The sequence below is a fragment of the Nilaparvata lugens genome, chromosome 8, assembly GCF_014356525.2.
Source record: "Nilaparvata lugens isolate BPH chromosome 8, ASM1435652v1, whole genome shotgun sequence".
Classification (NCBI taxonomy): Eukaryota; Metazoa; Arthropoda; class Insecta; order Hemiptera; family Delphacidae; genus Nilaparvata; species Nilaparvata lugens.
Window position 1 is genome coordinate 33185128 of NC_052511.1, and position 17860 is coordinate 33202987.

Genomic DNA, 17860 nt, shown 5'->3' on the forward strand with positions numbered 1-17860 from the left:
CTATGGGGAGCGGCCACAGGCAAAGCAGGGAGGCACAAATGAGGTGCTGCAATAGGACAAATAGTTTTACAAGAACCAAATATGACCCAACCTAGACTAGTTTTCTGAAGAATAGGAGCATTTTGAGCCAGATACAATTTACCAGGCTAAAGTATAGATGTGAATATGCCAGCACCAAGTAACAAATCTACAGGTTTAGATTGATCAAACAATGGATCCGCTAATTTAAGTTCAACAGGAATTGAAATTTTAGGAAGATCAATGTTCACACTAGGAACATTAGATGATATGCTATCAACTACAATACAATTTTCTTCAACTGACCATGAACAATCAGATGAAGACAAGCAAACTGAATGAGAAATAGATGATTTGGTCTTATTCTCATCTACACTATGAATCAAAGTGTCCAAATACAAAGTAACAAGTGACGATTTTTCAGCCAACCTAGTTGACATCAAATTACAATCAGAACAAGAATCTAAAAGTGCGGTTGCTCTAATAAATTCTCCACTAGAAGATTGAACCAAAACTTCGGCAGTAGGTAACAAAGCAACAGTTGATTGCTGTTGCAAACACAGTGACGAGGTGGAGCTCATCATGACATGAGCATTCTTCTGAGGCTGTTCTGCATTAGAAACAGCTTGTTTAGTTGTTTCCGCATTCTGAACCATGACAGAATTCAAAACAGCATTCCTACCCTTGGAAGGAGCAAAAGATTGAGAATGAATAACATTGGAAGTTACCTTATCCTTAGAAGTAGGCTGAGTGTCTTGCAATTGAGGTTACAGCCTATGAAGTATTGTGACTCTTGCCAGAAAGTGCACAAGATTTGTCCGAACAAGTATGATTGGGTGTGAAAGGCTTGATGCAATTATAACATAACCTTTTGTCACAGACAGCATTCCTATGATCAATAACCTGCAACTTCAATAATTCATTACAATGATTTGGAAAATGACCAACAGAATTACAAAAACTACAAGGTGATATAGAAGAGGTAGTAACCTGCATTCTAGATTGAATATTCAATTGATTTTGATTGAACTTCGGCTTGCTATGAGCACCAACTGAGTTAGATGTACCTTTATGTACATTTCCTTGATGGTGGTTAGTTGAGCTTGAAGCAACAGCTTCCATGATTTTGCATTGTGATTCCAAAAAATTCCAAAATTTGTCAATGGTGGGAATGTCGTGTATGCCAACACTCTTTTCCCATTCTCGAACAGTAGCAGTATCCAACTGCAACAACATTTTGTGCATGTACAATAGGTCCTTGATTTGGACTCCAAGTTGAAGCACTTTGAGTGCGGTAATGTGGGACTTGCAAAAGTCAATGAATGCCCGTAATGATTGCAGACAGTTACGTTTTATGGTAGGAGGAGATTCAATTGCCGTGATGTGCCTGGCAGCAATTAATCTCTTATTATCATACCTCTCCCTTAAGAGGTTCCATGCAAGCTGAAAACCATTTTCGTCAGCTTCAATGTGTTCCACTCTAGCAAGAGCTTCACCACTGAGTGATTGAAAAAGATAGAAAAATTTGAATGAGTCATTAATATTATCCTGATTACCAATAATATTGGAAAAGCACTTGAGAATGCTTGCCATTTTGAAAGCTCCCCATTGAAGACAGCTTGTAATGACGTCACCGCTATCAGCATCACTCCTCCTCTTAGGGTATGTTTATGTTGGAGCTGAGATTAGTGATAAAAGCTGCAATTCTAGCAGTGCGTAGATAATACCAACATGCTTTCTAATAGGCCTGTTTATGTCGGAGCTGCAATGAAAATCGATCTTGGGTCCTGACCATCGATAAGAGCATCGATAATGGCTCGGTCCATTTCCGAAGCTAGTATCGAGTTGTAGACTACAAAGTACAAACATGGACCAATATTTTTTCATGATTTGGGTTGATTTATATGTGGAGTTTCGTAAGCAAGTGACATTTTCTTTACTTTATTAAACTATTTCTTATTCAATTACAAAATTCTATCTTATTGTCAATGATAATAATGAAACATAATATAGACCTTGATGTATGCATTTCAAGAATAAATTCAATTGCTTCTATTTTATCAAAGAATATAACTTTTTTGTATAAACCTACTTACCTTAATGTTAGCATTAATTGCTCCTCTGCCATGATAGGACTTATGTGATAATTATTCCAGTCTTTTTGGAGATTATTGGAAACTCTCGTCAAAATGTAGTTGAAAGTTTCTATTTCCATTCTCATATAGTTAAAACAATTTTTTGGATGCTGTCTTAAATCTTTATACAAATGATGATACTCCCCAAAACATTCCTCTCCACATTGATAGGATGTGCATAATATTCACGTTCTCTACAACCTAGTAAGTAATGCTTTACTGTATTCAATGCAAAAATAAAATCTTCATCAGAATCACTCATTATAGCATTCACAAATTGGTTTTTCAAAACATGAACTCACGAATCAAGCTTTAAGCATGACTGTCGGCATGAACAGTCGATAGAAGCTGAGCGCTACTCCCTACTAGCATCGCTTCTCTCATCGTTGCTAGGATCGTTTATCACAGCTCTGACATAAACATACCCTTAGTTGGCAATCACCCCCACCAATATCACTACGGAAAACGGAATAGTGATCATTGAAAAGTTCAGAGCTCTTTATACCGCTGTGCAACCAAGTTTCAGTTAACACAATAATATCATAATTGTTACTCAGTGATGATGTGTAAAAATGCAATGATTTGGTACAACATCCTCTAACATTCTGATAGTAAATAGATGGATGAGAAAAATTGTCATTAAAGAAAAAGAGAAAAAAAAAGATTTAGTTGAGAGAAAGAAAAAATTGATCTAGTTAAGAGAAAGAAAAAAATTGATTTAGTTAAGAGAAAGAAAAAATAAATTGATTCAGTAAAGAGAAAGGAAAATAAATTAAAAGCAATAATTCTGACTGATATCAAGTAAATGATATCTGTAAGTGGTGCAATCACTTCTAGCCGCAGAAGATCAATAATATGGACAAAAATAATAATAATAATAACAATAGAAATTTATTATTGCTATATCCATGTCTATCATACAACAAAGCGGGTAGTGCTATCTCTTTCACACTTTGCTCTGTTGCCAGATTGCCTTTCAACAATGTAGAATTAATAATTAATTAACAAAATATTTCATCACAATTATGAAATTATTGGAAAATATTTCTTGCCTAATAAAATAATTGATTTTTTGAAACCTTAGACCAGATATAGTGAGGTCCACATTATAATGGCAGTGTACAATATTGACAATACTGTTGCTGTCCTTTTCTATCATACAACAAAACAGATAGCACTATCTCTCTCTTGCTTTGCAATGTTGTCTATTTGCCAGAATATCTTATTTACTTTTGACAGTGTGTTAGATTTCATCTGCTGTCCATTCTTCACTTCAGCTTCTTTGTAGTAGTTGCACTGGCAGTGTTTGAATCTTGGTGCGCTTCCGCTGCCAACTTTACTTTAATCAGCTGACTTGTTGGTCGCTCTTGTTTTTCGACATTCTTTCTTCATTTATAGCTTTAGAATACATTGCATATTTTTTAAAGATTTCCGTTGATTGTCCTATTTAGGTTGTTTTCAGGTCTGAACTTTTATAGCTTGATTTTTTGGTTTTGCATTGTACAATACTGCTTTACCCCTGCTTTGTCTCTCATAATTGTCATTCGTTCTTTGCTCCAACTCGCTTTTGTCCAGAGATTATGTAGCTCTGCATTCTTCAAGTTTTGAAACCGTTTTTTTTGCACTCAATCTCAATCTTCAGATCACTTTTCAAATGTTATAAAGTGTCTACAATCAAGTCAACAATCAATCTTGAGTTTTAAACTTCAAAGTCCTAAATTCTCATAACTTTCAATTCAGTGCGTCGCAGCCACATGTTTCATGTCTACTCAAGTGTTTTTCCAAGTTACTTTGGACTCAGGTTTTAATGAATTTCAATGAAATTTCATCACTCAAACATTCGTTCTGCAATTCTAACTCACTTTTTACAAATTTGAGTTGTGCTCCAAGTTCTTCACATAAGATTGTCTTGCTGTTGCATCACGTTGCACTGTGACTTACTGCGTTGTAGCTGTTAAGAAACTTCAGCATCACATTGTTTGGTGATTGCTCACATTTTAAAAATATCACATTTTAAAGTGTAGATATTAATTTTTTGGAATTTCATCAATTGAATTATTATTGTCATTCATTCTTGACTCAATATATGTTTACTTGCACTTCTAGAACTTTTGTATGTTCAAGTTTTATCTTGCATCAATCTTTGATTTATCAAAATATAATCTTGTATGATTATAAACCTATTGTTCTCATTTGGCATTGACCTTTCCTAGTATTCATATATTAATTAATTTTCCCTAAGCTATTTAGCTACCAGTAACTTTAATGATCGTTTTGCATTCAATTTCTGATCAATTTTGAATGTACAACAATCATTTGAAACTTTATGTATGATTGGGTTAGATTCAGAAATAACACCCTTAGTTGTTTCATTAATTTATTACCAAAGTCCACTGCTCTTTTCATCCAGATCATACAACAGTGACTGTACAAAACTGAACAAACCATATCCTCAGCCGCCATTTTTTTTCTTCATTCTATCAGAATACTTAAGTACACAAGTCGTATAATTGATTTTAAATGTATTTTTGAAACAATGAAATAATTTTTGACATTATGAGACCTTCTGAGAAACACAAATTAAAATACATGAAATGACATTTTAAAAGTTGATAACTATCCATCCTAGACTTCATCCATGCTTAAGTTAGCCTACCCATATAGGTTAGACCTACTCGTACGGGTATAAATAATATTAAAAAGTTATTTCAGAATTAATCCATTGAAATTACTCATTTTTAAATAGGATTTCTTTTTTTCTATTATTTTTAAACGAAATTGGAATAGAATACCTACCAAATAACTCAATTTCTGTTTTTTCGAAATTCAGATTGTTGTATCACAGCTTTTTAAATTATCCGCCATTTCAGGTTTGTATGAAAATAAAAATCTGATCTCAGTCATGAAAGCAAATTTTTGAATCAAATTATGAAAAAATATATTTTATTGATCAATTTGACATTAAATTGATTATTTTAAGCCTTTGACACCCATTTCAATAAACTTTTTACTATTCAAAAGCATATCATCAGGGCTGCGCTAGGAAGACCAAGACGCTATCCTAGCAGACTAATATTTGATGAGATAAACTTACCAACGCTTCGCCAAACGTACATAACAAACTTAATTATATTCATAAATAAAAATACACATCTATTTACTCAACGCAATGTCACTTACAATTTAAGACCAGCAAGTGTAAGTGCTTACAGTATAAATTTCACTGCATTGACAACCAGCAATCATCAATTCAAGTTCCAGAGCGATAAGCTAATAAATAGAATACCAGACGATTTCATTAGGGATAAAATTACAAGTAATAAATTAAATAAAATAAGATCCTGGGTAAAAGAGAATTAGTTTTTTAAAATCGAAAACTAAATTACTATAATTATAACTTGTTTTTAACACGCTCAATTTAAACTTGGTTTTTTTTTTTTGATTACCTGAAAGAAGAATTTTTTATTATTATTATTATTATTATAATTTCTATATTAGCCTACCTATTTCTATTATTGGGCTTGTTGATTTTTGATTCAAGAATTGATTTTTGTTTTTATTTATACATATTTTTGGTTTTTGGTTTACTATCTTTTAGTTTGTAGCCTATTTTAGAATATTATCACGGCAAATGTACAAATAATTTAAAGAATATTTTCGAACTCGTGGCTGGAGCTCAAGGCTTCTTTTTCCAGCCACACCAATGTATATTAGTTGATAAGTGTTATTTTGTGAATTTGTAGTGAATTGGTAAATAAATAAATTTGATTTGATTTGATTTGATTTTATCAAGGAAATGGTAATTTATTATTAGATTAGATGTAATGGGATGAATTGAGTAACAGCTGTGTACAGTAAGTTGCAAAATGGAGAGACTTGGCAACGTTTTTCTCCTTTCTTTCTTCCCTGCCATTATAACGTGGACCTCACTATAGAATGGTCTAAGTTTTAAACGAAAATGAACAGTCAATATTACATCAATAAAACCTGTAATAGCTATTGTCTATAGAAGGCATTGACAAGACAGAGGGTCGGCAACGTTGTTCTCGTATATTTCTTCACTACCATTATAACGTGGACTTCACTATAAATTATTGGAACCTCTTTTCAAGATGGCAGATTTTGGCGTCACGTCTCTGGCCGAGTTATCATTCTGTATGATTGTTTTCTGTGACCAAACAGCTGGTCGATTCCATTTCATGTTTTTCCATCATGAAGTCATACAGGAGCTTCTCTTTGTCTCAGAAACAGAGTAACGGCCAGCAACAGTCACAGTTATAACATAGTTATTCAAAAGTATTCTTTGAGTATCTATAGTGAGGTCCACGTTATAATGGTAGTGTACGATTTGCAAAATGTGAAAGAGTTAGGGGTTAGGTTTTATTTAGGTCATATTTAATAATGTTTTTTCAGGATAGGTTAGGTTTTTGCTTGAAAATTGCAATATGCGAGAAGGGGCTAGGGTCCAGGTAGAGTTATGTTTTTTGATGTTTCAAAGGTAAAAGGATAGGTTAGGGGGTTAGGATTTTGCTCTGAACCACATGTTTGTGAACATGTTCATAAAATGAACCACATTCTTGTGAAAATGTTCATGAAATGAACCAAATGTTTATGTTTTGTTCTAAAGATGACGAACAAATCCAAAGTATTAAATGTGAATGGGTTAGAGGTTAGGTTTTATTCAGGTTATATTTAATAATGTGTTATTAGGATAGGTTAGGTTTTTGCTTTGAAATTGCAATATGCTAGAAGGGGCTAGGGTGCAGTTAGAGTAATGTTTTTTGATGTTTCAAATGTGAAAGGATAGGTTAGGGGGTTAGGATTTTGCTCTGAAATCTAAATTATTAAATGTGAAGGGGTTAGGGGTTAGTGGTTAGGTTGTTTTGGATTATATTTAATAATGTTCCATAAGGTTAGGTTAGGTTTTTGCTTTAAAATTGCAATATGCTAGAAAGGGCTAGGGTCCAGGTAGAACTATGCTTTTTGATATATTTTCAAAAGTGGAAAGATAGGTTAGGATTTTGCTTTGAAATTGCAATATGCTGGAAGGGATTAGAGGTTTTTCAAATAGTTATGTCTATTGATGTTTTAAATGTAAAAGGGGAGGTTGAGGGTTCGGTTTTTGTTTTGAAATGACAATATGCTGACTTAGTTATAGTGTTTTTTAACATCAGTTAAATAACAACTTTTATATTTTATTAATTATATTTTTCAAAAGTACTTTTTCTTTTATTAAATAAAATAATAATATATCAATTATTATATTGAAGTAAATGATAAATCATCATTGGATAATAATATTTCCATCAAATAGAATGACGATTGGCTCCAGTTACAGTGCTCGGTAACCATCATCACAAAGAACGTTACATTCAAAGAACTGACTGAATGGAACGGGAAAAACCCGTTGCTAACGCATGCGCGATACGGTGCTGTCTGAGACAGAGAGTGGTTTGTGAAGTCATACTGTGATGATCTGATGAAGTCTTTCAGATTTCAGTTGGACTTTGGACGTTTAACTTAGAGTTCGTCTGCTGAGTGCTTTTTGACGTTTATATCGTCAACTCTGTTTATTTTATTAATTTCCCATATAATATTACTTTCAACTGTTGTTGTTTTTCAATCAAGTTATTTTCATTCAACCTTGTTCGTTTTGTATGTTGACAGTGGACTAGTTCTTGAGTTCCATTGTTGAAAGATAACTTGGGTATTTACGTCTAAAAACATTTTTATCTCATTGCTATAATTTGATAATTTTGCACACCAATTGCAATAAGTAGATAAAATTGAGTCAACATCTATAAAAGTGTTTAAAGTATGGAGTTACTAGTTTTGTAATTGCCGAAGTCATCGCTTGAATATCGTTTGATGTAGACTAAAGTTTTTAGGTCTTAAATTTTTTCAACAATCAACAATGAGCTCATTTATTAATGATGCTAGCTACTTTCGCACAAGGCTGCGGCAATTGGAGGAAATGTACCCTGAGCCAACAACATTTGGTGATTGTGATGTGGCTTCTTATTTCTACTTACTTCTTTCTGCTGGTCTAACAATTTGTGGTTCGTTTATAACAGTTGTGGCCCTTGGAATGAATGAACATGTATCACTTCATTTAGGTCATATGTGGCTAGTTGGACCAGTATTCATTTGCTCAGGAATGATGATGGGCATAAGAACAGTTCTGTACCTGAGAAGAAAAAGTGTTATTCAAATGCTACTAAGACAACGAGCTTTACTAAGAGTGAGTATGCTTCACTTGAAAAATGTATTCTTTTATCATCAGCATTCCTTGGCTAATTCAAAAAGAATTGAAATTTATAGACCTTTAAGCTTATGTTACTTAAACTAAATCAATTACTTAACTTGGATTGTTTAAAAATAAATTCTATCAGAAAACAATAATTTAGTTCACCAGGATACCTTCCGGAATACTTGACACTACTGAAATCATCATCGGCTAACATACTGCTTAGGCTTATCAATGTGAGTTGTTCAAGCCAAAGTGTAGATCAATGGCCACTCCATCTGGCTTCAAATTTCGTTTGCAATCAATTTAGTTTGTTATTCAAAATTAATGCCTTAAGAACACTTTCTAATATACTTTTTTTATATATATATATATATATCACACTTTTAAATGTACATTTACCTGAAACAACATTATCCAATATGCAATTTCTCGATCAAGGACCAAGCCATTCTTAAGCATTGCCATATAGATTCTCTTCAGCTCTTATTACGTTGGGCCACCAGTAGGTCGCCATATTATAGCAATTATTAGTGGCCGTGTGCACGCTAGGACACCAGTGAGACAGCAGTAAGGGCTGCCGGCCTGGCAACCGAGTGAAACACCATCCGGGTCGCCAAAGTCAGGTAGTCGGTCGCCAGAATCTGGCGAACATAGTGTAGTGAGCGCAATAAGAACTAATGCTCCCCGAACCGAACGGTCAATAATTGGCAATCTACTGGTTGCCGAGACCGTTGACCGAATGTAATACGAACTCTGTATTTAGGGATGTAATATCGATATGATATACAAATGAATATACGAGTAGGCTATAATACATAAGTAATAATATAAATCTCAGTACCCTTTGAAATCATTTTATCACAACATTTTTGATAGAATCATGCAAATTTTAATCCAAAATTTATATTATTATTTACATTAATAGTAACCCTAAAGAAAAAAGGCAATACAATGGAGTATGATACAGTATGAACTCTATGAATCGTAGTTGACGGGACCAAGCGTTTTGCAATGAATTATGAAGGGTAAGAATTATTGAGGCTATGAAGGAGGAAGATGAGAGAAGGAGGAGGAGAGTGCTAATCATCTACGTTGCAGAAGAAAACATAATTATGAACTACAGAATGCTAAATATTTACTGAGCAAAGAGTAATCATGGATAATAATATGTAATAGACAAAAATAATTTTTAAAATATCAAAACTTAAAAATACGCTGATACATTGAAATAGATAATATGAATAGATAAATATACTGTAGATAGATTCAAACATAGATGGATAGAAATTGAAATAAGTTTAAAATTGGGATTTTTCAAAAATCTAGACAATTATTTTTTACCGGTAAGTTACTTTCCTTGCCCTATTACTATAGGTAAGGAAAGTAGCTTAATGCTTTCAAAAAAAATTAAAGGACCCTAATTTGAAATTTGCTATACGTTCAAATTCCCCTGAGTCCAAAAAGAATGAGACTTTTAGTTCAATGAGCAAGGAAAGTTGTCAGAGTGTATCACACCAGATTTTTTCAGTAAAATGATTTCGTCTGGCATCTATGTGATTTTCGGTTGATGACTCAATGTCTGGAGAATATTAGTTAGCGATAGCATAGTAAAATGTAATTATATTATTCTTTAAGAATGTATGAAATAACAGAAACTACGAATCATAGGGGAATCAGTCAAAACTACGAGTTATAAAGGTCGGAAATAATCCAGCGCTCTATTTTACTACAAATTATTGAGGGGAATGAAATACTTGCTTTACTACGAATTATAGAGGTTTTTTCAAGGGACCGAGCTTCCACTACGAATTATGAAGGTCCGAACCATCGAGGTTATACTGTAATACAAATGTAGTAGGCATCATTCAAGAAACTCGCACTTTTTCCTGCGTATTAGACCAAGTCGAAACATGCTTTGCCAATTATCAGCAATAGTAAGTATAACTGAAATATAGTCGTCACTCTTCTTTTTAAGGCTACTGATTATTAAAACACAATAAAAAAATATCAAGTACCCTATATTTTATTGCAACAGTTCTAGTTTCAAGTGTAAATTACACTTTAAATGGCTCTTAAAGAGTTGAAACTAGTAGTGTTGCAATAAAGTAAAGGGTACTTGATAATGTTTTATTGTGTTTTAATGACTGAAATATAGGTAGGTAGGTAGATATTAGGAGACTATTTTCTTCATTAGGATGGAAATATTTCTCCCCATTCACCATGTGGTCTAATCATTCATTTTTCTTACATATTATGAGTCAGAATGCTTAGCTGGATTTTATTTCCTCTTTACATTCTACTTACCGGGATGTCTTACTGTTGAACTGGTAGATCCCAATTATGCGGTACCTACCTCTCCTTTATTGTTCATTAATTAGCCCGCTGTTTATGACTAACATTTTACCAAAAATATTTGGAACTCCCTTATAAATCCATTCTTTTCCAATATTTATTCAAACTATGAATTCAAAACACTTTTAAAAAGAAAACACTTACTTGCCGGTAGTGACTACTTTTCGACCTGAGGAAACATTGTCTCCTCAGTCTGGACTCTGGAGATGACCAAACTGCTCAAAAAGTTAGTGTTTCCACTTCAAAATCATTTCAATTTGAAATATTCGTAAGTGAACTAGAAATCATACTTACATCATCATAAAAATTTATTTCATAATAAGTATTTATTTAATCATTCATAATTATTACACAACTTTTAGAAGAGTACCACACAGGCTTACAACAGTCCAAATGTAGCTAGGCTATGTGTCACTCCCACATTTTTCAATTACACACTTCAAAAGAAAATAAATCCCCTCAAAATAAATGAACATGAAATGTGATTACATTCAAATGTTTATAAAAAAAATAAGGAAGAAAAAGATACCTTGAGGTTCAGTTCACAGTGAAGTAAGTTACTTGGTGTTCCTAAAACTCTGAATCATAAATGTTATTTCGTTCTATCATCAAAAACCGATTTCAGTAAAGGATAGGTGTATCTTCACACAATCCAATACTTGTCTACGGGCATTAACTTATGACAAACGTGAGAGAATTTTCAATAAGATTTGTCAGTTATTAGGAAAAAACGAGTGAAGACAAACGGGTTAAATATGACAATATTAAGAATTTATGGGTTATTTTTCCATAATATATACGGTAGTATAGCAGTCGAATTATTTAAATAACTTGATTTATTGAAAATAAATAAGAAAATGTGTTAATAAAAATGTGTATCATCAAAAAAAAAAAAAACTATGATAAGCACAACATTAATAAAATTTAAATATTTAAACAATTGATAAGACAAAAAGTATGGAGCTATTCCATAACGTTATTTCAATTTCAATTACTTCTATATAGGAGTGGAGAAGCGAAAACATTTTAAAATGAGGTGAAACATTTTCGAACATTGATAAAATATTTAAAAGTATAAATTCATTTCATTCAAAATAAAATTGTGAATAACACAGTTCTATAGAATGGGTCTGGAGAAGCTGTCTTAAAAATTCTTGAACAGTTTAGACCTAAACTTCTAAACAATGAATTTTATAGTATTACTGTTACTGATTCCATTTTTGAGAGTTGACTTGTTTTTCAAAACGTAAATTCTGCGCGTAGTTACTATCCTATACAACAACAAATTCTCATAACTTGTATTAGTTTTTATCTTGAAAACAATCTGAATCCACATTTTTTTGTTCAAGTTTTATGCACGAATGTGCTCGAATTTTGTTGTCTAATGTTTTTCCGAGAAACAGGATTACAGTTTTTGCGAAATAATATGTGACCCGATCACAGGGAAATGGACTAGTTGCAAAACGGTATCTTCCAGTGAAGGACACTGTGTTGGAACCGGTCTAATGTAGCATGTACAGAGCCAGTTTCATAACATTTCAAATTTCAATAGTATCAATCAAGTCCTGTTTAATTGCGCTTATCTATATCAAGGTTGAATTTCGACAGTCTCACGAAAAAGCAATAATGTCCAGTGTCCTGCTGAATAGGTTCTGCAGCAGCTATTCAGTTCAATTCAATTAAATTTTTCTTCAATCCATGCTTGCTCTCTTTTTTTTAAATCTCATTTTTCTCAATAACATAAATATTTTCATGCTTTACATTTTCATTTTGAATATTTTTACACCGTATCTATCTAGGTTTGTCAGGTCATTTAATAATAGACAATTTTATGTTTAGAGCTGACGCAATAACTGCATTTCCTCAACTATATAATTTTTCCCTTGAACTTATCTATTTGAACAATTCTTTTGTATAATTTGTAATATGAGATATATTCATATTTTTGGAGTACTATTTTCTATAACTTACTACTTTACCAGCCTTTTTCAATTCATAATAACACACCCATATAGCATTGCATTGAACATCTAACAATGCTACATTAATTTATTTCCGTAATAATAATATTTAATTTATTTCCTTAATAATAATAATTTATGTAATAAAAATCTTATTTCTGCTAAAATACAAAATTACAAGAAATAGGTTTCAAATGAATAGGCCTGATACATTAAGTTTCAAGTTAAATATAGGTACTACAAATTGTTTTGTTTTTTCAAATAATACAAACTACTTTTCATAAATTTTTAATCCCTTTTCTTCTCCTCTTCACCCTTCATTCCTTACTTTTATACCCTCTACCTGCCTATTACATGGGAAACCATAGTTGGCTAGGTATTTTTCCTTTCTTTCTTTTTAGTACACCCCACCATGAAGCCTGTTTTTGTATTTTATTAGACACTTCTTTTTGATTGTAAATTTTTGTGTTTTGTTTTCTTTCAAGTATATTGTGTTGATTTGAATAAAATTATTGATTGATTGATTTTCCTTTAATTTATTGTATTATTTTTATCCACTCTTGTATTGTATTATTTCATATGTGTATATTTGATGCAGGGTCTGCAGTTGGAAATAGCTCAGGCACACTCAGTCGCCTCTCTGAGCAACTCGCAGTCATACGTGGTGCGTAATGCAAGCACTCTCACTCTGCCCCCCGCCTATGACATCCTCATGACAGCCGCCTCCGCTCCCGCCTCCGGCCCTGCAGAAGCGCCACCCCCCACCTACGAGGAGGCCATGTTCCTCATCGACGACCACAAGCTCAAGGCCATCATTGTTGAACAGACTGAGGCAGCTGCTGCCGCCTCCAACAGGTACATTCATTATTCATTCATTAATCTATTTATTTATTCTTCATAACATAATAATAATAACTTGAAATTCACTATACTGTTAAAATATGAAAATACTGTTTAAATTATGAAAAATTTTCCTTACGTGTGCTAGTTTAGGTTGTAGACTAATCAAGTCTGCTCGTATAAAATATATGTTCACAAAACACATTAATAATTTAACCAGACATACTTGAGCTTCAGCATTCTTGGAACTATAGTGAGTTCCACGTTATAATGGCAGTATTTTGTCTAACATTAGTGTTGCTATCATTGTCTATCATTCGACAACGTGTATATCACAAAATAATATGCGGAAAATATCACAAATTTCTCGCATATTCAAAGTTGTGTATTTTGTGGAACACTTAAGATAAAAATCCAAAAAGTAGTCGAGGTTGCAATAGGTTCGAGGTAGTAGTCGAATTTCCAATAAATTGAGTGGTCGCGCAGAACTCTACGATTCTTGGTTCCGGAGTTACGAATTTTCAAAAAAAGGGTATTTTTCAAGGGTTTTTCAAAATTATGCAAACCTACCACTTCTACCCTATACAATTTGAATCTTTTTCTAATAATGATAAAAAACCACACATCAGGTGAAAGAACAATACAATTCTGAACAGGATTCCTTAGAATTTTTTTCGAATTTAGTAGTGGGGGGGAGGGGAATACACCCAAAAATATAAAATCATGTCCTACAGCCAAAATTCAAATTTTCATTAAAATACTTTTTCAATGTACCTTTACAAAAAAATAAACATTTTTCGGCTGAAATCAACTTAAGAGTGTTATGTTCTATGAGAATCACCCGTTAGATACACTTAATTTCAGTATTTCCTACAGGGGGGGGGGGGCACGCATAAGGATACGTCAAGGATCAAAACTTTAAACACTTGTAGCTTTTGACTGAATGATCACATCTCCTCGTACTGAAGCTCATTCTTCTCAGCACGTCAAAGCGGTTCAAAATCATGTATAAAAAAATAGAAAATTCCACCTTTAGTGTATTTTAGCCCATATTTCAATACACAGAAAAATAGCCAATTTCTATATTCAAAACTGTGTGTATCTCGGTAACCCGAAATGATACAAAATGGTACTTGATTTGAAAAACATAATCTCCTCTTTCATGTGAGGTAAGTGATTTTTGTAAAAAAATAATCGTGAAGTGAGATACGTTTATTTCAAAAAATCAAGAAATTTGCGATATTTTTCTCATTTTCACAGCCTCGACAGTTTTTCGATAATGAAAAGTGATGTAAGATAAATTTAAGGCAACTCAGCTTATAGAGCATGAAATTCTTGTTCATTTGAAAGGCCTAAGTTTCTATCATGTATTGAACTCGTTTTAGAGACTCTTGAATAACATTGAAATCGCAAGAAAAATGAGAAAATAAAAATCATCATTTTTTCAATTGGCTGTAACTTTTGAACGGTATTGAAATCAAAAGTATAATTCATGGGATTGAAAAAAGGAGAAAATTCTCTTCAACCTCGACTACTTTTTTGAGATTTTATCTGAAGTGTTTCACTAAATACACAACTTTGAATATGCGAGAATTTGTGATATTTTCCTCATTTTCACAGTCTCGCATATGCAAAGTTTCATATCTTGTGGAACACTTCAGATAAAAAATCCAAAAAGTAGTGTAGGAACCAAGAATCGTATAGAGTCCTGCGTGACCACTCAATTTATTGGAAATTTTATTATCTTCAATATTGTAGAGAATGCTCTTTCTCGAAAAACTCAAGGTTCTCGAGATTAAGTGGAAAAAGTAAAAAAGGTCCGAAATGTTGGGGGTTTTGGGGGTGAAGCCGCCCTCTGGCATGTCAGCAAATTTCAGATTCGAATTCAGCGCCCCAAAATACAGATAGGACCGTCGAGAAAAATTCTTTCGGGGCTGTTTCCTGAAAAACGACCATTTGACTGGACTAATAATAAATTCAGTATTTGCGTGTCATCTTGCTTAGCAGCAGAAAATACTCGTCTATTATTAATCACATTATAACAGTATGCACCTAAAACAGAAATAGTTTTTTCCTATGAAGTAACTGTTGCAACATTTTAGGGTCCCATATTCTATTTTATATCCTCAATATGAATACGTTTTCATACCCTAGAATTCATATAGGCTAATATTATTCCTGCAACATGACAAATGCTCTTACACACTAAGTTAGACATAGAACATGATCTCGTACCTCATTCGCTCATTATGCAATCCGCTAGTTGAAGCGCGTGCAGTATACCTAAAATCGTGCAGTCGTATCACATTCCTAGTAGCAGGTTTTTGATCACAATTTCCACTTGAATATAATAACTACCTACTGTCATTAAATTTTTATTTAAGACCAATTTGTTTACTTATAAGCTAGTAGTGCGCTTTCAAGCCTCATTGAATCCATTTTTCAAAAGTGGCTGTACAAACTGCTCTAAACAATTAGGATGTAGTGCGACTATTATGTTAGTATTAAAGTTAAAACTCGTGAGTAACTCACCTTCATTGCAGTACGGTATGGTCAAGAAATTATAATGTTCCGATTTTTTGTGTTAAAGGAACTGAACTGGCATGAAATCAACTCATCATGCTAAACGACCATTAAGGACCAACACAACCCAAAATGCAAGAAGATAACTTGGTAGTAATTCATAGTAAATTCTAAATCCACACACTTCTATGTTGGGAAAAGTTTATTAAAGGTCAAATGCAAGTGTTAAAGAGAGCTAGTCTCGTTATCGAACAATGGTTTGTTGCTTTCATCTGAAAAGACTCACTGGAGAAGGTTTTCATCACAAGCTGACGTGTCATCAAGTGCTAGTGTCATAAAAAACCCATGTATACTAGTCCAGTCAACGAAAGATTATAGAAGGAAACGTTTGGAGCACAATTTTTGACCCCGCAGCTCTTTCAAGGATAGTAAGGGGTTAAACATATCAAAAGTCCTCACTCCTACCCTCTGTGCTACCCTCCTACCTTCAAACTAGTCCGGACCAAGTTGCGAAGTCAAATATTGTGTTCCAAACTTTCCCTCCAAATTGCCCTGTCAATTAATCTATTGTTGTGAAATTGAAGATTTTACACTCTACACTATAACGGCTGTAACAATTGTAGGGAAATGCGTAAAATAATGAAATATTACATGAAATTGAAGAGAATATTATGCTCTATGGGCTCATGATTACCATGGATTTTTTCAAGCAATCGTTGAAAAATTATGAGGCAAAAAGATGATAAAATCGAAGCCGGAAGGGTTTTTCTTGAAATGTGACACTTTCGGGAGCTCATACCTAGAAAACTAGAAGAAATATGATACAGATGAAACTTGTAGGCTTAAATTTTGTATACGACAAAAATTTCCGAAAGACGCATATTGTTCGAGATATGTTCAAAAAACAAAAATATGGTACTTTCAAACCACCCCCATCCCCTTAAGCACAGGGTGTAGGAGAGAGGACTTTTGATATGTTTACTCCCTTACTATCCTTAAAATCTGGTGTGGCGCACTCACACAACTTTCCTTGCCGTTATGAAAATTTATCACCTGACGCTAGTGCTCCCGCGCATACTAGTTTACTATTCAAAGATCTGAGCCAGCTGGTGACAGGACAATAACGCTGGATACATACGATATCTGTTATCTCTTCATAGTGAATGATTTAATAGAATCAACAGTTGCCAACAGTTTGCAATTGAATAATCTACATTTTCTCAAATTTCAAGCTTTTTTAAATTTTAGGTGAAAATGTTACTGGACATTAATTGAAGAGATTTTCATGCTCAATCTTTTCCACGCGGAATTTTTCGTTTAAATTATATCTGAGACCTGATAATTGAAAATCTAAAGTCAAACTTTGCATAGATGGGGCGGAGCTCCTGAAATTTTTACAGATATGGGACTTGTGGCAGTTGATATAGCTTTAAAATCAATTTTAGGTATGAATTTGATCAAAATCGTTGGAGCCATTTTCGAGAAAATCGCGAAAACCCCTGTTTCTGACAACATTTTTTGCCATTTTAGCCACCATCTTGAATTGTATTTGATTGGAATTGTTCGTGTCGGATCCTTATAGTGTAAGGACCTTAAGTTCCAAATTTCAAGTCATTCCGTTAATTGGGAGATGAGATATTGTGTACACAGACGCACATACTCTTACACACACACACACACACACACACCAATACCCAAAAACCACTTTTTTGGACTCAGGGGACCTTGAAACGTATAGAAATTGGGGTACCTTAATTTTTTTCGGAAAGCAATACTTCCCT

General features: G+C 33.2%; 1 protein-coding gene across 2 annotated transcripts in view; it reads left to right on the forward strand.

The window, feature by feature from the left end:
• Positions 1 to 17860, forward strand: part of LOC111060408 — a 76573-nt gene that overhangs the window by 56666 nt on the left and 2047 nt on the right. Inside the window, exons 1-2 of one of the 2 annotated variants that reach the window (XM_022348100.2) lie at positions 7628 to 8394; positions 13315 to 13571. In XM_022348100.2, coding sequence (XP_022203792.1) covers positions 8068 to 8394; positions 13315 to 13571 — 584 coding nt within the window. In that variant the 5' untranslated portion in view covers positions 7628 to 8067. Of the gene's footprint in view, positions 1 to 7627; positions 8395 to 13314; positions 13572 to 17860 lie in introns of those variants that run through there. The other variant, XM_039434566.1, reaches the window with a different exon arrangement.